This window comes from Nyctereutes procyonoides, unplaced genomic scaffold (genome assembly GCF_905146905.1).
Source record: "Nyctereutes procyonoides isolate TBG_1078 unplaced genomic scaffold, NYPRO_anot_genome, whole genome shotgun sequence".
In the NCBI taxonomy this organism is placed as follows: Eukaryota; Metazoa; Chordata; class Mammalia; order Carnivora; family Canidae; genus Nyctereutes; species Nyctereutes procyonoides.
The window spans coordinates 2389898-2413497 of NW_026575151.1; the positions used below are offsets into that span (position 1 = coordinate 2389898).

Consider the following 23600-nt stretch of genomic DNA (forward strand, 5'->3'; position numbering starts at 1 on the left):
AGTAATTTATCAGTTGCGGAGAACACCTAATGCTCATATCATGTGCCCTCCTTAATTTTCATCTATGAAATGGAAATAATACCACCTAACTTCATAGGACTCTTGCTGAGGATTGAGTGATATAATGTAGATTATGCAGTACATGGTATCTATTATTACTATTTTACTAAATATCTTTTAGACAAAAGTATCCCAGGAGTGTTCCTTAAACCTAAAATATAAAAGCAAATATGAAGGCAATATCACCTAGTGATATAGGAGCAGATATTCCTCCAGAAATGTCTTAAACTAAAATATTAATCTGGTTTTTCTTATTATAGATGATGCTGGATATCAGAAGATTATCTACTTCTGTCCCGTCTATAGTTTATAGTTTTATAATTTTGCACACTTTATATATGTTCCAGAGAAAACTCCAAAATGCCATGAAGAATTTATTATATATTTTCTTTAGTTCTTCTTTAAATAAAATGCTTTAGTTCTTCTTTAAATAAAATGTTAATATTACCTAATATTTTTTCTAATGTCAATGTAAATGTTTTGATACTATTAGACTTAAGTAAATGTCAAACTTCAGGGAATTGCTCAAACTTTCTCAAGAGCTTTAGTAAGCAGCTTCAATTTAAGGAATTCTGTTCAGTGCCAAGAAAAAGCAATCTCTTCCTGCCAAACATTAAAAGTAGAATCCAACTCTTTCATTGTAGGAGGTCATCCTACCCATCACCTAATGAGCAGGTCATCCTGGTCAGCACAAGTCCCTTATTATATACACAGGGACCAGGATTTTATGGATTTTAGAAAATACCATATTGAAGCCTCATAACTTCCAGAGGGATCTGAAACAAGATCCTGAAATCAAACATTCAAGTGTTTTTCAGCAAAACTTACAGTCACACTAATGGGAAATAGGCTTCCTGTCAGTTCAGTTCAAGTTTACGACCAAAGTAGTTTTGACACTAAATTGGGGAGGGGGGTGCTTTTGATTTACCTTAGCCTAAGTTCTATCCTCAAGCTACAGAGCAAACCTAATACCTTTCTCAAACATGTAAAGAAAAGGAAACAACTACATCTCTATCCCCTAAACCTCCTTTTCTTTAGATGCCCCATCTGTACGTAATCCAACTGGAATGAAGACAGAATTATGATGGTACCTACTTTAGGGTGACAGGAGTAAATGTCATGGGACTTTCCCAATAGATACTTTTCCCAATGGATATCTTATAGCAGAATGTGATACATATGCCCACTCAGACAAGTGTTCTTTTCCTTCCTCTTCCCGGTTTCCAAGAGCACCTAGAACATCAACAACTCTTTCCTTTCCTCTGGGAATTATGGGAACACCTATACTAATATTTAACATTCCCTTCAAAAAAAAAAACAAAACACTTTAACTCTCAAAGACCTACCTCTATCTCTGCCTTATTTCAATTTTTCCGAACTTTTTTTTTAAAGACTTTATTTATTCATGAGAGAGACACAGAGAGAGAGAGAGAGAGAGAGAGACGCAGAGACACAGGCAGAGGGAGAAGCAGGCTCCATGCAGGAAGCCCGATGTGGGACTCAATCCCGAGGCCTCCAAGATCACGCCCCCAGCCGAAGGCAGGCACGCTAAACCGCTGAGCCACCCAGGGATCCCTTCTTTCTGAACTTTTTAATTCATTTATGACACATATATTTACAGTCGAGTGAAATACATTTATCCATTTAAATTACTAATTTCCTGGACATATTTTTTAATTCAGAATTTCTGAAAAGTGAGAACATGAGCTCTTGTTCATTGATCTTGATCTTTATTGACTAAAATAGTTACTGAAATTTCCTCAGAACACTGGCCTCTAAAGTCAAGAATATCTAAGGTTTCCATTTTGAAATCAGCTTCAGCAAAATCACATAAAGCAAAATAAGAATCAAATAATTTACAGATAAATTAGAATACACAATGGTGGTGCTTCTCCTAAAGGAGTCTGATATGGCAGGAATATCCTTCAAACCCCAGAAGATCAATAGGGGGTTAAAAAAAAAAAAAAAAAAAGAACTGACAAATAAGAACTAGATGAAAAACAGAAGTGATGGCCAACATAAATTTATCTTTATTCAGATTATGATTCTTCAAAGACTTTTGGTTAAGACGTGGTTTAAGCCATGCTTAAATAGAATACATACAAAATATGATTGTTTATATTTCTTTTGATTGAAAAGCGGAAAATTCCATGTTGCATTTCACCATATTTACTAATTTTATGCTGATGTAAACCTTCTAAATGCAAATAGCTTTGAAAGTGAATAAACTAACTTCCAAGTGACCAACCCTGCCCCCTTGTAGTATGAGCTCTGTGATACTGCCTTCTTTTCAGCACGCACCCCTTTGCTGGCCTGTGGTTCCCACAATGATGGGGGCTACAACCCACTGCACTCAGTTTCAGAGTCCTCACTCCAGTGTGCATCTCGCTTCTCAGCCACGAGTTTGATGAATTGAGAGTGACTGGCATAAAGCTGGAGTTGATCACTGATGTCCACCCATTTAACCTTTCCAGCATCATCTCCAGCCTCCAGGGTAAGGTTATCCATTATCTCACCTGTTACCAAAGAAAAAACATCACCAAAAAAAAGTAATTCATGTGTTTCTTTTCCAACATAATTCTGTAGCTTCAAGTATTCTTACTAAAGCAATCTTAAGTCACCATTGTATTATGTGGCCCAGTGATTTAAAAACTAGAATGTTCCATAGTTCCAAATGCCCAAATTTTAACCAAGTTCCTAATTTTTTAAAGATTTTATTTATTTATTATTTATTTGAGATAGAGAGAGCACAAGTGTGGGGAAAGGCAGAGGGACAAGCAGACTCCATGCTGAGTGCTGAGCCCAATGCAGGGCTCGATCCCAGGACCCTGAGATCATGACCTAAGCTGAAGTCAGATGTCTGACTGAGCCATCCAAGCACACCTCCAAGTTCCTAAATTTTAAGTAGAGGCATCAATAAGGGAACTTTTCTCTTTAAAAAGAAAGAATATTAGCCTTAAAAACAAAAGTTCATATTAAATAAGTATGAAAACTTATGTCAAAATAAATCCTGGATGGATTAGAGATTTTTTATTTTTTTGGATTAGAGATTTAAATGTAAAAAAAAAATAAAACAATTCTTGGTGACTCATTTCATACTTGTAAGGTAAGTAGACCTTTCTAAGCATGACACCAAACCAGAAAACTGAAAATATTCATAATTATATTTGCAAATAAATAAACTAATTATAATTATCAAAAAATTAAAAATAATGCTCTCAATCACTGTTGGGAATGTAAATGAAATATTTCTGTAAGACAATTTGGCAAGGCTCAAGAGCTTCGAAAAAGCAAATGCTCTTTGATGAGCATTCCCTTCCACAAATATCAGAGTGCCTCTTATCTGGTCAGTCTAATAAACCTAAGTTTACCTGTTTCATCATGGTAGTTCACAGCTTCTGTCTCCATCCATGCATTATCAGTATTTCGAGGATCATCAACATATCCCTTATATATCTATTTTCAAAAGGAGACAGATAAAAAAGTGTAGAGTGAAACAGGAATGGGTAGAGCAGATACATGTTAACCTTCATTAGAATCAGAAATGTAAATACTCTGTTGCAAAACAGTGTGCATATACTTAACATTACTTAACTGTACATTAAAAATAGTTAAAATAGTAAAATATGTAGTTTTTATCACAATAAAGAAAAATACACCAACCTCAAATTGTCAGGAGGCAAAAATGAAGCATTTATTTAGGATCAAAGAACTGCAATTCAGGGTACAAAGATTTAGGTAGCAATCCAGTGTCCCACTAGGTAGCAAAATCAGGGTTTTTTAAAGATAGAGAATGCTTCTATAAGTTGTTTACAGGGGCACCTGGGTGACTCAGTGGTTGAGCGTCTGCCTTTGGCTCAGGTCATGATCCCAGGGTCCTGGGATCAAGTCCCGCATCAGGGAGCCTGCTTCTTCCTCTGCCTATGTCTCTCCCTCTCTGTGTCTCTCATAAATAAAATCTTAAAAAAAAAAAAAAAAGTTGTTTACAAAGATTTTTGACTAGCATTGGTACAGGAAACCGATCGTGGCTGAATATAATTGGTTGCTAAAGCTATCACTAAGCAAGATTGTTCTTTAGCAAGTTGCAGGTGTTTGTATAGGAGTCTTTGGAGTATCTGCGGTTTGGCCCAGTTTAAAAGTTCAGGGCTCCACCTGGTGAGGAAGTGTATAAGGCCCACCTTCTTAAGGGCCTCTTAGCTCCATTTTAAAACCCCTTGACTTAACTGACTCCATTATTTAACCTTTCATAAAAGAAATCTAAATATCATAGAACCTTTCATGTAGGATTCCATATGCTTACTATACATTTCCCAAGAAAAAATATTCTCCAGAACCATTTGAATCCGCTTTAAAATTCATAAAACCCTGAGAGTACCCAGGTGGCTCAGTTGGATGAGTGTCCGACTCTTGATTTCAGCTAAGGTCATGATCTCTGGGAGCATGGGACCGAACCCCAGGTCAGGTCTCACCCACAATGTCGAGATTCTCTCTCTCCCTCTGCCCCTTCTCCTACCCCTCCCTCCCCATCACATGAAAATAAAAAATTCAAAAAACCCTCAACTCCACAGACTTTAATTTCATAATGTGGGAACAGACACATTTGGGCCGTATGACTTTTTTAAAGGCTATTTTTCTGTTTTAGTAATTCTTCTAATTACTATATAGTTTCAGACATACACAGATTCTTTTAGTTATAGTAATATGTAAATATATCTAGTAAAGACTAATATTTAAACTATTAATACATGAAAAGATTTGGATCTAGCCATCCAGAAAGAAAAGGATCTAGCTTTAGAAAGAAAACAAAGCAAATGGAAGAAAATCCAGCAAAAAAAGACAAAAAACTCTTTTTCCTTATCATCAGTACACATGTACCTTATAAGGTGATTTTTTTAAATCACAAAGGGCATATAGACAAAATAGACATAAGATTTAAATGGTTATCAACCAGAAAAACTCTGAATAACATAATTTAAAATATAAATGTTCTTGCAAAGAGCTAAATTCACGTAAATTTTTTAAAAGGTTTTCAGATGGATGGGATCACATTAGCTCACAACTAGACTAAAGAAAAACTCGGAAAAAAAAATGTATTCTAACATAATTGACCTAAAGTTGGGCTATAAACTTTAAATAGAACTCTATTTACAGTGCAAATCTATGAAAATTTAAGTTATTTTTATGAATATATATTTCAAAATCACAAGTAATTCAGTTTATTTAGAGAATAATCTACCAGATTTCCAGGTGAACTTCTAAGTAATTTTCACTAATCCACGGGGCTCTATCCTTCACCATTTCTTACCACTAGGTGTTCCTGGCTGAAGAGTTTGTGCAACTGTTCCTCCAATTCTCTCTTTTCCGCACCAGATTTTTGTAAGGAGTTGAGAGCTTCCTCACCAAACTCTCTTTTAAGTGTAGCACTAATCTTCTCTCCTGGATCCACCATCCCCTAAGAGTCACATTTTTGTTGTAAGAGGAAAAAACAGAATAGGCTTTAATTCATGCAACAAATATTTACTGGTGATACAGCAGACATTTGTTGTTCTATCTGCTCGTAATCATGTATCCTCATTCTCCTGTAGTATGTTCTTCTGTAAACCATTTGATTCTTGTAGAAGCAGCCAATCAGGGCATCTCATGTATTTGACCACAGTAATTGGTCCAAGGTTAGCCTATAGTAAACTGAGCCAATCAGACTCCTTTCCTGGGATCTTCTAAACTCCAGCTAAGGAAGGAAGACCTGAAGGCAAGAAAGAATACAGCAAGCTGACACTTTCCCATTGTTCATTCCAATCCATTTTTATCTTACAAAGGAAAAAACATTCTTGCAGATAGCAGTATAAAGAGTCATCCTCTTATCCAACTATCTCCATTTCACAATATGGCATAAAATATAAAAGCCTCTGTTGTTAAAAAATAAAAAAGATTTTTTTAAGAACCCCTCTGTTGCACAAATACCCATTTTAAAAAGCCACTTCAAATATACACTGACATGAATGCAACAAAAGTACACTATTCTTGATAATGTAGAAACTTTAAAAACTACACGGAATAGTACGTAATAGAAGTTATCTTTCTATGTCTGAAGTTATCAGAATTCAACAAAACGATGCTAACAGTTTTACTCTGGACTTGGAGTAGAGGTTGAATTCTAAAATGGGATCCAACAATTTATGAATACCTACTTTATGTCAGGTGCTTTATATGCTATTGCTAGTAATTCTATGGAGTAGATACAATTATCTTTATTTTAGGGAGAAGGGTCTGAACTCCACAGACTCTGCTCAAGGTGGGAAGGCCAGGATACAAGCCTGTGTTTAACTCCAAAGTCCACATTCTTTTCCAAGGGTTTTATAATTAGACTAAAATTCTGACAACTTTGATGTATTATCTTCCACTTGCTATTGAGACATCACAGCAATGAATGACAAAAAAATTACTAACTGAAGTGGGGAGGAATGGAGGATGAGTGAAGAAAAAAGAGCCACACACAAGAGCCTTGCAGGAAATGAAGCAAGTAAGAAAAACTTAAAACATTATTTTAATTTGAATTCTTACCCCTGGGATTGCCCATTCTCCACAGTCTTTCCTTTTTATTGCCACAAACTGCAAGATGTTTTTCCCAGAAATGGGATGGGGGATTTTATTTCCACTTCTATCCCTTTTCCACCTGTAAACAGTAATATGAGATCATAACTGATTTAAAACAAGGACTAAGGATTTGACTCAAGCTTGAGACAAAGTTATAGATGTGTTTTTCTTTATAACAAGAATATGTATAAGTTTACCTCAAATCAGCTAGCTTTACCAGAAAAGTTATTTTGTAATAGAAACATTCTATATTTAGCACTGTTACAAACTAAGTCAGATATTTACTTTCTATATAAGACACTGTTCTCTCTGTAATAAAAATTCAGAATATAAATAGCTTTTACTACTTAAAGTACTGTCTAAAAAAGTTTAAAAGCCTAACAGAATTTATTTATTTATTTATTTTTTAAAGGGAGTTTTTTTTTTTTAATTTATTTATTTATGATAGTCACACACACACAGAGAGAAAGAGAGGCAGAGACACAGGCAGAGGGAGAAGCAGGCTCCATGCACCGGGAGCCCGACGTGGGATTCGATCCCGGGTCTCCAGGATCGCGCCCTGGGACAAAGGCAGGCGCCAAACCGCTGCACCACCCAGGGATCCCCCTAACAGAATTTAGAGACAGGGGTGTAAACTTAAAAAAAAAGTCTAAGGATTTTTTTTAAGAATCACAAATCATGTAGTGGCATCTCCCCTTTCCCTTCTCTACCCAGTCCAGGATCAAGCCCCATACTTTTATTTCCGAGCTCAGCACAGAGTCTGCTTGTCCCTCTCCCTCTGCCCCTCCCCACCCCCACTCTCTCAAACAAATAAAATCTTAAAAAAAAAATTTAATAAATAAAAAAGTATCAAAGGGTTGTTACTTTCAGAATGTACTTCTAACCATAGCCTCTTTCCCAGAAATGCTGATACATCTCCCCTTTCCCTTCTGTACCCCACCACACCCACCCCCTACACCCAATTGTAAGGATTGTTCTAATACTATCTTGGGCAAAGATAAAGACTTTGAACTTCCAGTACTAAACCAAAAAACAAAGCCTAAGATCTAATGACTGCTTTGCATTAGATTCAGTGAAATAAATGTGTTAAAATAGAAGTTTCCAAATTTCTTTATATAGTAGCTTTCAAATCTATCCTGTAATTCCTGCCCTGAATGAGCTCACAGTCTAGCAGTGGAGCTAGACATGTAAGTGAATAAATTATAAAAGAGAGTGACAGTTTGAGGACTATAGTAAATAGAAATGAAAGGATAATTGGGACAAGAAGACAGCATGTTTTTAAGGATGCCAGACATAGGTAAATATGGGCAAGAAACAAAGGTGTTTCTTATAATATGTTGAAGAAACTGAATGTATAGTATAGGTAGGGTCTGGCCCCATGGGCATCAGAGGGAGAAAGAAGGGTGATGAGGCTGGAAGAGTAGGCAAAGAATTCATCAAAGTCAGTTGCTTAGAGAGCCAGAGAATACTTTTAAGCATGGTAAAGCCATAAGCAACTGGTATTTTAGAAAGCTCACTCACTTTGACAAAAGTATGGAGGCTAGTTTGGAGGGAAGCAAGACTGAAGGCTAGAAAACTTTACCATGACCCAGGTACAAGATGATGAGGACAGGATTGAAGGCAGAAGTGGTAAGAATCAGAGAGCATGGGTTTTACTTTTATTTCTTAAAAGCCACTTTTTTAAAAGATTTATTTATTTATTCATGAGAGACCCAGAGAGAAAGAGATAAGCAGAGGGAGAAGCAGGCTCCACGCAGGAAACCTGATGTGGACTCGATCTCAGATTCTGGATCCCAGGATCATGCCCTGAGCCAAAGGCAGACACTCAACCGCTGAGCCACCCAGGAGTCCGTCCCTTAAAAGCCATTTAGATAGCACTTACTATGTACCTAACACTGTTTTAAGTCTTTAGCATACTTATCCATTTAAATCTCAAAGCAACCCTATAAGGTAGTTGCATTACTACCTTTATTTTACAGACATATGTGGAAAATGAGGCTCAGAGAAGTGGATTAAACTTTACCAAGAGTACAGAGCTCATAGGGTATAAACCAGGATCTGAACCCAGGCAATCTGTTTCCATAATCTATACTCTTAATCACTATATGATATACTTAAATCAAACAAGCACAATGTTTACACTAATTAGATAAAAGGAGGGGTAAGAAGGTGATGACTCCATTCACTCACAAACATTTACTAGCACCAATTACGTGTCACATTCAAGGAGCTGATTGAAAACAAAGACCAGTACAGTCCCCTGCTGTACAGCCAGCCAACCAACCAGTCTTGGCTACAGCACAAGGAAGAGAAGCAAAACATAGAGAGAAATACTGCAGTTCAGCCGGGCAGGCAGGGCAGGACCAGCTGGATGATGAACACCTTGCCTATCGGGTTTACATTCTCAGATTCTATGCTGAAGGCACTCACTTAAGAATTTTTAAGCAGAGTTGTTCCTTGTTTTGTTCTTTATTAGTACCTAATACATTATTACCAAGTTTAAAACAAAATTTCTTGATATAATGGAAATAATGTATCATTTTAATTAATGAACCTCATTAACACTACTTAAATGTCAATGATATTTCTATATACTCTTGATATTTCCTCCCCACTTCTGACAGCCCACACCTTCCTGTCTCACCAAAACTAGAAACTGTTAACACCATTAACTTCTGATCTGATTTTATTCACAATAATATATTAACACTTCCCATCACATTTTCTCTTTAAAGGATCTAAAGAAATGTCAGATACTTGTATATGTAGAATCCCTAGGAGAGGCACCTGGGAATAGAAAAATGTAACACTTGCCCTGGAGAGAACAGATAAGAACCTTTGTGAAATTCTATACTATACAGCACTGTTCTGAATCATGAAGTACTTGAAAGAAAAGGGAATGGAATCTTTTCTTTAAAAGCGACTAGTGACTCTTGGGATTACTCATTAGTGAAAAACTGATATAGAAGAGAAAAAAGCAAAGTATCTGGAGCCAAATACCCCTGATTCAAATTTCAGATCCTACAAGATTTAAGTGAGTCACTAAACCCCAGTGAAGCTTCATTTCAGATCTGTAAAATAGGTTAATAATACCTACCTCCATTGTTGCAAAACAAATAGTAAAACTAACCTCCATACTTCTCTCCATTTCCACTGCCGTTCATCTATTTTGAGGCACTAATGGGGCTGATAGATCCATGTCTGAGGTAGCCAAGAGCATCAACCTAATAGCACAATTGAAAGCTAGACTCTGCCACCTCTGGGCACTCTCATAGCCTTGGACCACCTCAAAGCCTTCAGGGTCTCATTTGCACAAGCTCAGAATGTCTATCATTTCAAAACAATGCTACACCATCACCACATACACTCTCATATATTTGGTCCACCAGAGATAAAGATTAGCAAACTTTCAAGTCTCTAGCTTCCCTTTTCTTCTTCTAGGCCTCTTATTAGCATTCCTTCCTGAGGTTAGCCAGCCTCACCAAACTGGAAAGACACTGATACAGTCATTAATATTTTTTACTTACATTCGTTAATAAAAATATATCAACTTTTCTCATTTCATTTAAACCATAAAATTTCTAAAGGAATTTGATACCAATAGGTAGGTTGGCAGGTAGATACGTAGGTAGGTAGACAGGAGGGATATGGATTGTTAGGTCGGTGAGTGGGTAGATGGATGAAAGATAAAATTGGGGTGAAAGCTGGGTAAAGATCTCTTTTGACAGGAGAACTGAAAAGTCAAGTAGGAGAGTAAGATGAGACAAATATCGGTGCCTCTTCCAGTAACTTGAAAATATGGGAAATAAGCTGCTTCCCTAGACTTAAACTGTAAACCATTTTTATATCTCAGATAAGAGAAAATCAAAGTCTCTTGAAAGAACAGAACGCCCTCAAAGTATCAAAACTAAAGAACTAAAGATATTGAGGGTATTTGCATTATTAAATGAAAGTGACAATTACATGTGAGGAGGGAGTTGTTAAGTGAGGAAATCCTAAAAATAAAAAAATTAAAAAGATGACAGAATATTCCAGATACGTTGGAAAGAGGATTCCTATAGAGATGGTCAAATACATCTAAACATTGGATTCAAAAAAAATAAAAAATAAAAATAAACATTGGATTCACCTACCCTCTTTATTCTGATTCATGCTCACCAAGGGACCTTCTGAATAATATTTGGCTTATCAGATGTGCCTTAGGAAGAGAATGCCTGTCTCCTGTTCTGAAACCTTCAGTGGCTGCAGTTCACACTCCCTAACTTTGGCATTTAATATTCTCCACATCTGCACAAAAATTAAATAAGTTTGATGATGCACTATTCTCCTACAAAAATCTGTTTCAACCAAGCTGGTCTTTTCGCTATCCCTCAGTACTCAGATATTACTACAAGCCTTTTTCTTAGGCTTCCTGCTGTCCCCATATCCAAGCTTCAAGTTCAGCTCAAGTCTACCTCCTTAATAATGCTTTTCTTGGGTGCTCCAGTTTACCATCGTCATGACCCACATCTAATCTAAATGGCGGGGTGGGGGAGGGTGAATTGAATTAGGCTTCACACCCAGTACAGAGCCCAGTACAGGGCTCAATCTCACAGCCCTAAGACCAATGACCTAAGACAAAATCAAGAATTGGACACTTAACCAAATGAGCCACCCAGATGCCCCTAATCTAATTTTCTAAAGCATCCATGTTACTTGACATGTTTTTTTTTTTTAACCTTGACATGTTTTCTTATTTCATATTTTTCATCTTGCAAATTAAGCCACAGCTCTTCTGTGACAGGGATCTGAAACTTAGGATTCTTTAATTTTTTTATATCTTCCAAAGCACATACTCTATTCTGTGAACAAATGTTCAGTAAATACCAGGTAAGCTAACTTTGTTCAGATAATGCCTAGCATACTCTTTTAACATAAAACTACAGCTTTACACTTATATATGATTTCACATAAAGTTCTTTTAAAAGATAGATTTCACAAGTACACCTATACACACACATATACAACCTCACATACTTACACATATATACATGTATATATACACACACAAACATACATGTGTGTATAGAAACATATGGTTATAGTACATATATCTCCAATCTCTGCTATGGAAAATTTTTTTTTCATTCTTACCTGGTTATGATGGGATCTGCAGCATGATTTGGGCCCCATCGCCCCAAAAGCCCCCGACCAACCAGTCCTGTCCGTCCTGCAGGATTTCTGGGACAAAAAAATGAAAAATCAATTGAATGTGTTAATCTTTTTTTTTTTAAGATTTTTTAATTTATTTATTCATGAGAGAAACAGAGAGAGAGAGGCAGAGACATAGACAAAGGGAGAAGCAGGCTCTTTGCGGGGAGCCCAATGTGGGACTCAATCCCCTGACCCGGGATCACAGCCTGAGCCAAAGGCAGACACTCAACCACTGAGCCACCCAGGTGTCCCTCTGTTCATCTTTTTTAATCCAACTTAACCCTAAAAGAAGGCAGTAAATACAATAAGAGGGAAATAATATCTCATCCCAAATCCACTAACATTATCACATATCTGGCACTAAAATCACATTATTTCCTTAACACTGTTATTTAACTTTTCTTTTGTGCATGTCTTAAGTTTTGGGCTTCATCTAGGAGGAAGATCTCATTTTCAAAGTTGTTCTCAATATGCGAATTTGTTTCAGTTTTCATCTATGCTCCTAAATTCAAGCCAAAACTTTACAGGACTCTTACAACAGGGCGGATGAACGGTCTGCACCTAAGCATCATCTGTCTCTACAACAGTGATGATTTATCATTCAAGATACCCACACTTACCTTCACTTTCTCACCATTCCCTTTTCTTTTTCTTTTTCTTTTTTTTTTTTTTAAATTTTTTTTATTTATTTATGATAGTCACAGAGAGAGAGAGAGAGAGAGGCAGAGACATAGGCAGAGGGAGTAGCAGGCTCCATGCACCGGGAGCCCGATGTGGGATTCGATCCCGGGTCTCCAGGATCGCGCCCTGAGCCAAAGGCAGGCGCCAAACTGCTGCGCCACCCAGGGATCCCACCATTCCCTTTTCTTATTCCCATCTCATACAACCCTTTCTGTTATTTTTTTTTAAGTAATACCTATATCCACTGTGGGACTTGGACTCACAACCCCTAAATCAAGAGTCACATGCTCTACCAACTGAGCCAGCCAGGCACCCCTCCCTTCTCTGTTCATTTATTCAATGAATTATTTCTACCTTCAAGGCAGAGTTACAAAAAAATGCATTCAAATCCTGTCTCTGCCACTCATTGTATACAAATTGCTTATATTCTCTCTTCTTATCTATAAATGGAACTACAATATCCGCCCACAGAGTTATTTTAATGATTTAATTAGATCACATGTATAAATTCTTTTGTACATTGTCTGGCACATACAAGCACTCAATAAATGTTAATTGGGTTTCTTAGCCTTTGAAGACCCATTATTGTAAGATATCCACCCCCAGTACCTACCTGGGTCTCCCATTTTCAATCTCATACAAACCATTCTGGCTCTTTCTCTGAACATGCCCATCCTTTTCATTGAACTTGGGAGAAAAGTTACTTTCACTGTAATGAGAGAATGCCAAAGCAAAATAAGAAATAATGGTCCAATATTACCAAGAGCTTACTAATATCAATCAATCTGTTATTTATAATAAGGTATCCCTGAAACTTAATTATTTTTAAGAGTCAGTTTTCATTTACAAATCCATCTTACTCTTTTAAAACAGTTTCTTAAAGTGTTAACCAAAACACCTTATAATACAAGGATGTATATTATAACCCCTCTGGGAAGGACTATGCAGAAAATCTGTAGCTCCTCCCCACATGCTACAAAAAAAGTCTACATCACTATTAGCAAGGAGGAATTGTCTGTGGGCACAATATAGCAATTAGTGTGATCCCAAAAATAAGATCCTTTCTGATATCTTGATAGTTTTACTGTCTCAAAGTAATTTTAATTTCCTCAAATGTACACTAGCTAATATTTTCATCAAAGTAAACCCACAAAACAGTGAATTTACCACAAAACTTCTTAATAACCATGATGTAGATCAAAATAGATATTATATTTTACAAATGTTCTAAGTCTTAATCTTGATGGGATAGAACTGTATAAATATAAAATCGTTCTGAGCTCTAGAAGCACAATTAAGAAATGTGTACTTTACTGCCTTTGCCGATCCTCAATAAAAGTATTTTCAAAGTAAATATGAATAAACTCTCTCCTCACCATTATGAAATCACTGATACAACTGTTGATAGTGAATAAGGAGTTGTATAGCATACAGAGTTCACAGTAAGTTCTGAAGTAAGTTTTGGTTCTTTTCAGTTTAACCTAATGAACTAATAACACTGGATCTATACAACTAGCAACACTTTTTACTTACCTGATTAAATAATCCCTTGGGAACCATTCATAATAAATTTGTCCATTAAATCAAACTTGTAAAACTGTTCTAAAACTATGGTAGCAGTTTAGCAGAATGGTTAAGAGCATGAATTCTGGAGTCCGATTGAGTTCAAGTCCAACCTTCACCATCATCTACTAGCTCTGTGACCATATGTAAAGGGCAACCTTTCTGTGCTTCCATTTTTGCACGTGGGTTTTGTTTTTCTATAAAGTAGAAATAACAACCCTCTGTCTTCCAGAATAGTTGTAAGAAAATAATGCTTATAAAAAATTAAGTACAATACCTAGTTCATAGTACATTAAAAAACTCATTATATTCGTTAAAAGGAACATAAATATAAAACATGACTCAATGTACTTCTATGAATTTAGTCAAAGGATTTTTGCTTGAGTATTTGTTTTCTTCCTTCTCCTTTATCTATCCCTTTTCTGTGTTTTTCACACTGTTCCAATTTTATGATCCTATTCTTGGTAATCTGAAAAAATTCTGAAAAATATTTTTTACTACTTCAAACATAAGTCTAGCTATGGAGGAAAATAACCACAAAAGATGTTCTACTGATGACCAAAATAGAATAAATGAAAATAGATACCACCACTTGCCATTCCATAAAACAACTCCACAGTAAAATAGATTTACTTTTTTGGAAGGATCATCATAAAACCTCTAAAAGAACAAGCAAACATGGATTGTCTAGTTTTAGCAAGAATTCAAGCAAATGTCGAAACTTAGTTATGACAAAGTCATAGATAAAAATGATTTTTCAGCAAAGTGATCATTTACAAAGACAACCATTCTCTTCACCATCTTACCCCTAGCTATCTGTTAATGCCAGAAATTATGCTCACCTGATCTGAGGATCTGCCCACATAGGTCCTGCCAAGACAGAGACTGCAGTGTATTCCACAGGATTATAGTCTTGCCATTCAACAAACCAGCCTACTTTCTCATTAGGAACCTGGCTGCGTTGGACTTTTGAACCTGGATAAGGAGATGTCCGAGCCTTGTTGTGGGAATTCTCTTTGGCACCATTAGAGTTAGACATGATGTTCGAGTTAAGATGAAACCCACAGAATGAAAATGTGTTTCTGAAAAGAAAAAAAAGACAAATGTTTTACATAAATACCAAAAGAAATTAAAAATAACCTAATTCAAAGACCCAAAAACATACTTTTCAATTTCAAAGTATAAAAGTCTAGCATCTATGAGAAAATTATTTTCAAATATGAAAAACTTTAAAATATTGCCGAATCTTATTAATTGGAACCTACTTCCTGAATTTCTTTTAGTTGAGAAAAAGGGACAGATGTTTACTTTTGTTAACACAAAAGTGGGGGAAGTTATGAAAATTCAACCATAAAAACAAATGTAAAGGAAGACTTTTTTAAAAATGGGCTATAATCTAACACACATGTAAAATGTATGACAAAAATGGCACAAAAGAACAAAAAAAATGGGAATATCTGTTGTAAGGTTCTTACATTGTATAAGAAATAACACAATACTACCAAAAGTCAGACTATGATAAATATACTAATTCTAAACTGATGGCATACTTCCCCGGCTCTCATAATATCAATTTGCCCTTGTGACAAATGATTAATTGTCACAAGGGCAAACACCAACTTGCGAGGTTGGTGAAATAAGTCCACATCTGTGCCTGATATCATTCACTGAGAAGTACACAGTGATCATTTCTGAGGTATTACTTATAAGTATGACCAGAATTGAAAACATAAGGAAATATAGAATACAACCTGGTCAAGGGATAGCTTGCAAAATAAAGGTGTGTACTCTTTCAATTGGTAACGTGAAAGACAGAGGAACTCTTTTGGATAGATGCAGACTAAAGAGACATGAAAACTAAACGCGATCAATGATCTTGGATTGGTTCCTGAACCAAAAAAAGAAAAAAATTTTTCCACAGGACAAGTGGTGAAATTTGAATGGGGTTATACAAATAATTGTAAAAGTTGATGCAAAACCTACTTACTACTCACAGAGAAACGCTTTGGAGACTATGGCTTTGTTGGTGAATTCTATGAAATACTCAAAGAATTAACACCAATGTTCCTCAAACTCTTCAAAAAAAAAATTGAAAGAATATATCCAAATATGTTCTATGAGACCGGCATTATTACCCCAATACCAAAGCTAGACAAAGACACTACTAAAAAACCATAGATCACTATCCTTATACATATTGATACAAAAATCCTCAACAAAATAGTAGCAAACAGAATTCAACAGCACATTAAAGGATTATACACCATAACCAAGTGAGATTTATTGGAACCCAAGGATTGGAATACCAAAATCAATCAACGCAATACACATTAACAGAATGAAAGAAAAAAACAGATGATCATCCCAATTAATACAGAAAAATCTGTCATAATCCAACACCTTTCACAATAAAAAACATTCAACAAACTAGGAATAGAAGAAGAAAACTACCTCAATATATTAAAAGTCATATATTAAAGCCCACTTTTTGGTATGACAGTGAAAGACTGAAAACTATCACAAACAAGGGACCCCAACCAGTCCCTTGAAAACAATCTTGAAAAAGAAAAAGTTGGAGATGTCATAACTTCCTAATTTCAAAACTTACTATAGTAATCCTAACAGTAAAATTTCAAAACTAAGCTATAGTAACCATAACAGAATAATACTGGTAGAAAGACAGACATATAGATCAGTGGGATAGAATAGAGAGCCCACACACAAACCCTCACATAGGTGGTCAAATGATTTTCAACAAGTGTGACGAAACTATTCAACAGGAAAGGATTGTCTTTTCAACAAATAAGGCTGGGAAAATTAGATATCCACATGCAAATGAAGATGATCCCTTACTTTTTTTTTTAAGATTTATTTACTTACTTACTTATTTATTTATGATAGACATAGAGAGAGAGAGAGAGAGAGAGGCAGAGACACAGGCAGAGGGAGAAGCAGGCTCCATGAGAGGAACCCGACGTGGGACTCGATCCCGGGACTCCAGGACCGCGCCCTGGGGCAAAGGCAGGCGCTAAACCGCTGTGCCACCCAGGGATCCCTTACTCTTTATAGCATATACAAACACTAATGCAAAATGGATCAAAACCCAAACATAAGACCTAAAACTATAACACTCTTGGAAGAAAACATACAGGCAAAATTTCATGATGCTGAACTTGACAATGACTTCTTGGATGTAACCAAAAGCACAATCAACAAAGAAAAACCAATAAATTGGACTACATCAAAATTTAAAACTTCTCAGCATCAATAAGCAGTCACTGGTTTTAGATGAACCCCACTTCACCCAGGGTCCCCAGCATTATAAAAAAGAAGAGTAACTGGTACGCCTGGGTAGCTCAGTCGGTTAAGTGTTGGACTCTTGATTTCAGCTTAGGTCATGATCTCAGGGTCCTGGGATGGAGCCCCTCCTCAGGCTCCATGCTCAGCAGGGACTCTGCTTGAAGATTACTCTTTCTCCTTCTCCCTCTGCCCCTCCCCTGACTTGCATACACTCTAAAATAAATCTAAAATAAATAAATCTTTAAAAAAATAGTAACGGGCAAGCAATTTTACATTGTTCTAGTGGCATCTTTAAAACAGCACATTCATGGGAAGGAGGCAAGATGGCAGAAGAATAGGGATCCTCGTTTCATCTGGTTCCCCAAATTTAGTTAGATTAACTAGCAAACTATCCTGAACACCTGTGTGTTCAGGATGAATTCAACCTGAGATGTAAAGAAAGAACAGCTGGAACGCTACAAACAGAAAAATGACTGCTTCTTACAAGGTAGGAGTGCAGAGAAGACAAACAGGATATATTAGAAGATAAATGTCAGGGGGAGGGAGCTTTTTAAGGGCTGTAAGAAAGTGATATAGCCCTGGGGTGCAAAATTGGGACCTTTAGAAATCTCCTTTGAGACTTGCCTGCCTGAAAAGTGCTCAGTGGTGAAGCAAGGCAGAATTGCAGGAGGGACAGTGGGGTGCCTGCAATCTTCCTGGAGGCACAGAAAGAACAGGGGTGCCTAAGCCAGCAAAGTTCCCAAGCATTGGAGCATTGGAGTGGGTTTAAATTATCAAGCCCAGGAGAAGGCTCCACTTGTTGTGCCACTAACCATGGACCAGGGCTGGAATGGGTGATGCTCTCCTTACTGGGTCCCTACAAAGGAGTGGAGAGTCCAAGCAGGTATGCATTCAACCCAGGTGAACCCTATCTGTGCCAGGGCCCTGCAAACAGCCAGAAGCAAGGCAACGCTCCGCTTCCACTGGGAGGGATGGAACAGGTGCATGCACAACCAGGGAAAACCTCTCCCAGCCGGAGCCCTGAAAATTGCACAAATCATTGTCTGCCTCGCCTGCCCCAGGGGAGGATCTGAACCAGTAGACAATAAGAGTCTGCAGTTTGGTACATGCCAGGATCTCTCGGCTCCAGAGCTAGAGATCTGGACACAGCCATTTTTTTTTTCTTTTTTTCCTTTCGCCCTCAAAAGAGGTGTAAAAGCCTCTAGGGAACAAAGACCTCACAGGGCAAATTGTTTACACTCAGCCTTGCCACCTGGCAAGGGGTGGAGCATCTCCTCCCAGGCACAGACACCAGAAAATCAGCACAGCAGGCCCCTCCCACAGAAGACCAGCTGAAAAAACAGGGGAATAGCAAGTGTACTGACCAAGCAGCACTGGAAAGCTCCAGGACTGAAGCAAAATAGTATATAGAACTCAAGGTTTTGTTTTGTTTTGTTTTGTTTTTTATGATTCATTTATCTCTCTTTCAGGTTAAAATTTTCCAATATTCTTTCTTTTTTTAAATTTTTTTTAAATTTTTATTTATTTATGATAGAGAGAGAGAGTGAGAGAGGCAGAGACACAGGCAGAGGGAGAAGCAGGCCCCATGCACGGGGAGCCCGAGGTGGGACTTGATCCCGGGTCTCCAGGATCACGCCCTGAGCCAAAGGCAGGCACCAAACCGCTGCGCCACCCGGGGATCCCAATATACTAACAGTGAGACTGAAGAAAGAGAAATTAAGTAATCAATCCCATTTACAATTGCACCAAAAACCATAAGATATCTGGGAATAAACCTAACCAAAGAGGCAAAGGTCCTATATTCTAAAAACTACAGAACACTTATGAAAGAAATTGAGGAAGAGATAAAAAGACGGGAAAACACTCCATGCTCATGGATTGGAAGAATAAATATTGTGAAAATGTCTATCCTACCCAGAACAATCTACACATACAATGCAATCCCTATCAAAATACCATGGACTTTTTTCACAGAATTGGAACAAATAATCCTAAGATTCATATGGAACCAGAAAAGACCCCAAAATAGCCAGAGGAATGTTGAAAAGGAAAACCAAAGCTGGGGGCATCACAAAGCCTGACTTCAAGTTGCATTACAAAGCTGTGATTGAGACAGGATGGTACTGGCACAAAAACAGACACACATAGATCAATGGAACAGAACAGAGAACCCAAAAATGGACCCCCCACCCCAACTCTGGTCAACTAATCTTCGACAAAGCAGGAAAATAATAAAATGTGTTGGGAAAATTGGACAGCCACGTGCAGAAAAAGGAAACTGGACCATTCTCTTACACCATACACAAAGATAAACTCTAAATGATTGAAAGATCTGTGAGACAGGATTCCATCAAAATCCTAGAGAACACAGGCAGTAACCTTTTTGAACTTGGCCACAGCAACTTCCTGCAAGACATATCCACAAAGGCAGGGGAAACAAAAGCAATAATGAGCTACTGAGACTTCATCAAGATAAAAAGCTTCTTGCAAAGGAAACAGTCAACCTATAAGATGGGAGAAGATATTTGCAAATGACATATCAGATAAAGGGCTGATATCCAAGATCTCTAAAGAACTTATCAAACTCAACACCCAAAATGCAAACAATTCAGTCAAGAAATGGGCAGAAGACATGAACAGATATTTTTCCAAAGAAGACCTACACATGGCCAACAAGCACATCAGAAAATGTTCCGTATCACTTGTCATCAGGGAAATACAAATCAAAACACAGTGAGATACTACTTTACACTGGTGAGAATACCTAAAATTAACAAGACAGGAAACAACAAAGGTTGGCGAGGATGTGGAGAAAGGGGAACCCTCTTACACTGTTAGTGGGAATGCAAGCTGGTGCACCACTAGTTATTTACCCCAAAGATACAGATGTAGTGATCTAAAGGGGCACCTGCATCCCTATGTTCATAGCAGCAGTGTCTACAATAGCCAAACTGTGGAAGGAGCCCAGATGTCCTGGACTGGATAACGATGTATACACACACACACACACACACACACACACACACACACAATGGAATATTACTCAGCCTTCAGAAAGGATGAATATTCACCATTTACACTGACATGAATGGAACTAGAGGGTATTATGCTAAGTGAAAAAGTCAATCAGACAAAGACAACTATCATATGGTTTCACTCATACGTGGCATATAAGAAATAGTGAAAGGGACCACAAGGGAAGAGGGGAGGACTGAGTGGGGAAAACTTAGAAGGGAAGACAAACCATGAGACTTCTGCCTCTAGCGAACAAACAAAGGAGAGCAGAAGTGGAGGTGGATGGGGGGGATAGGGTAACCGGGTGATGGGCATTAAGGAGGGCAGGTACATGATGTGATGAGCACTGGATGTTATACTATATGTTGGCAAGTTGAATTTAAATTAAAAAACAAAAACAAAAAACAGGATCGAGTCCCACGTCGGGTTCCTTGCATGGAGCCTGCTTCTCCCTCTGCCTGTGTTTCTGCCTCTCTGAGTCTCTCATGAATAGATTAAATCTTTTAAAAAATAAATTCAGAAAAATTTTAATAGCATTCATGACTTCCAAAGAACATTGGGGTTTTTTTGTTTTTAACTTGGAATATTTTTTAATTTTTAAAAATTTTACTTTAATTGTAATTTGGTTGACATGAAAAGTTACATTTTAAAAAGCATAGATGTTTATTCTGTCCCTCCCCAAATCCCACTGAAAAGAGATACAAAAGGCAACAAAATCCACAGCAGGAAAGAGAACAGGTCACCACCAGTGATTAAGAGATTGTAACTAATTTCAGGTAGAAAGTAGATGGACTCATACTGACCTACAAACCAAAATACAACAAATTATATTTGAGAATATGCACAAAAGGGTGGGTGACAGATTCCAGTCCTACAAGAGGAGGTCTGAGAGGTTTCAAGCTTGAAATAAGTGGGCCCAAATGTCCTAAGTGGGCAGTGGGGCAATAACCATGGAAATCAGCCATTCTCCTTCTCCAAACAAAATGTTGGCATTAGTTATGTTTCCCCCTGGGATAAAGCCAAACTAGAACCTCTGTTTTGAATTCTGGTATTAGAGAATACAGCAGCAACTTCGGCTTAATATCACCATAGTTCATAGTAGGAAATAAAGCTAAAGCAGCTATGCTCAGCAGGGAATTTGCTCCACTAGTTCCCAGCCTGTCCAACTGGCTACCTGCTCACACACACTCAACTGAAACCTTCCAGTCTACGTACGAGACATGCCGCCAGTGTTCTGAAATCAGTCCTCCCATTTTGAGAAAACAATGTCTTTTACCTACATTAATCAAAATATAAATGGATAGGGATCCTTGGGTGGCGCAGCGGTTTGGCGCCTGCCTTTGGCCCAGGGCGCGATCCTGGAGACCCGGGATCGAATCCCACGTCGGGCTTCCGGTGCATGGAGCCTGCTTCTCCCTCTGCCTGTGTCTCTGCCTCTCTCTCTCTCTGTGACTATCATAAATAAGTAAAAATTTAAAAATATATATATATAAATGGATAACCGGTGTCCACCAGATGTTTGAGAAGAGAAGGAAAAAGGACTGAAAATAGAACCACTGACCCATAACAGGTAAGTCATGAAACAGAAGATAATTTACTTTAATTATCATTCTTATAGATTCAAGAGTTTTTACATCCACCAAATTTAAAAAGGCTGCTATCAAGAGCAATTAGAGGGGGAAAAAGTTCTTGTCAAAATTTACAATTCAATAAAAGATCTGATGCACCGGACTGAAGTCTGCTTTAGTAACCTGGAAGATAAACTCAAGTAAAATATGTAAGAGCATTGTACAAAAAAAGACAAATGAAATGGAAAATGAGAGAAAAAGAGAAGTTCAATCTAGAAGGTTCAACAGCTACCATAAGAGGTGGGGGGGGGGGCGGGGAGGGAAGGACAAGACAGGGCAAAAAACGGGGCGGGGAGGGGGGGAGGGAACAAAAGAAAATTTCCTTTTGCCTAAAGTAAACACGACATGTCAAACCAGAGTAATTTTTTAAAAACCACTCCTAGAGACAGCCTCAAAAACTCGCTCATTACTCCGTGCCTAGCGCTATCTAGGACATCGTGTTAACTGAACAATGAATTAAGAGGGAAAAACAAACAAACGGAGGCAGCGTGACATACCATAAATCTCTAATTCATCCAGGAGTAAAGAGGTAGATGAGAGATCTTACTACAGAGGTGGCGGGGAGGAACGACGACTTACACTTTTCATTTCACACCATTCGTACTGTTCACATCATTAAATTGTATGCATGTGTAAATTTTAACCTTAATGTTCAAGGGTTAACTACGAAAAAAAAAAAAAAAACCGGCACTGGCCACCACCACATCCAAACAAGTGCTACTGAAACTCTCGCAGGACAGCAGTACTGGTGACTTCTGGAGGATGGCAAATTTCAGTAGCAGAGACCAAGAAAGATCGCTGCCACCAATCCTCCTCAAAAGGCAGATAAAACACCGTGGGGCCTTTTTGGGTTTTTTTCTTAATTTCTTAAAAAAAATTTATGATAGACATAGAGATAGAGAGAGAGGCAGAGACACAGGCAGAGGGAGAAGCAGGCTCCATGCACGGAGCCCGACGTGGGGCTCGACCCCGGGTCTCCAGGACCACGCCCTGGGCCACCCAGGCATCCCCCCGTGGGCCCTTTTTGAAAACGTGAGCGTCGCCATAAAAACCCGGGACGCCTGCAAAGCCTACGGCACCCGCGGACTCAACTCGGGCTCCACCCACACCCGAGAACTCGGGAGCAGGCAGCACTAGAAGAGGAAATACCTGCACGCCGGAGCGCTGCCACAGCCCGAGGGCCTCACAGCCACAGAGGCCAAGGCCACAGAGAGAGACACTGTGGCCAAAGTCTTGCCCAGGAAGCGTTCGGCCATCAGCGGCCCCCGCGCGGCTTCGCGGAGCGAGGTCACGCTCAGCGGCGGCCCCAGCCTCAGCCGCGGGGCAGCCCCAGGGATCCAGCCGGCGCTAGGACCGCGCCGCTCTCCCGTTCCGGGGAAGGACTAGCTACGTCCTTCACCGAAACACACACGACCCGGAGCTCTCCCAACACAATCCCTCGCTTCCACCAGTGAGACGAAGGCACCCAGATCCGCGAGCGGCGCGAACACTCCCGGCGCCTGCCGCCGCGGAACCGGGCCCCGGGCCCCGCGCCCCGCGCCCCGCGCCCCGCGACTTCCAACGCCC

The 23600-nt window shown here is 38.4% G+C and overlaps 1 protein-coding gene across 1 annotated transcript; it reads right to left on the minus strand.

Moving 5' to 3' along the window:
- Positions 1 to 2067: 2067 nt before the first annotated feature.
- NUDT9 (nudix hydrolase 9) lies at positions 2068 to 23538 on the minus strand. Its single transcript, XM_055313140.1, has 8 exons — positions 23184 to 23538; positions 14934 to 15173; positions 13142 to 13237; positions 11788 to 11874; positions 6622 to 6733; positions 5366 to 5512; positions 3432 to 3516; positions 2068 to 2576 (listed from the first exon to the last, which is right to left on the minus strand). Exons 1-8 carry the CDS (start codon positions 23288 to 23290, stop codon positions 2398 to 2400), a joined length of 1053 nt encoding a protein of 350 aa, XP_055169115.1. The 5' UTR covers positions 23291 to 23538; the 3' UTR covers positions 2068 to 2397.
- Between the last annotated feature and the right edge of the window lie 62 nt (positions 23539 to 23600).

Bases quoted from the DNA above. Each gene is read 5' to 3' on its own strand.
- NUDT9 (XM_055313140.1), bottom strand. From the start codon at position 23,290: ATGGCCGAACGCTTCCTGGGCAAGACTTTGGCCACAGTGTCTCTCTCT. The intron at 11,875-13,141 runs GTAGGTACTGGG...TTTTTGTCCCAG, and splicing joins ATTGAAAATGGGAGACCCAG to AAATCCTGCAGGACGGACAG. The intron at 3,517-5,365 runs GTAAGAAATGGT...TTTTGAAAATAG, and splicing joins TCAGCCAGGAACACCTAGTG to ATATATAAGGGATATGTTGA.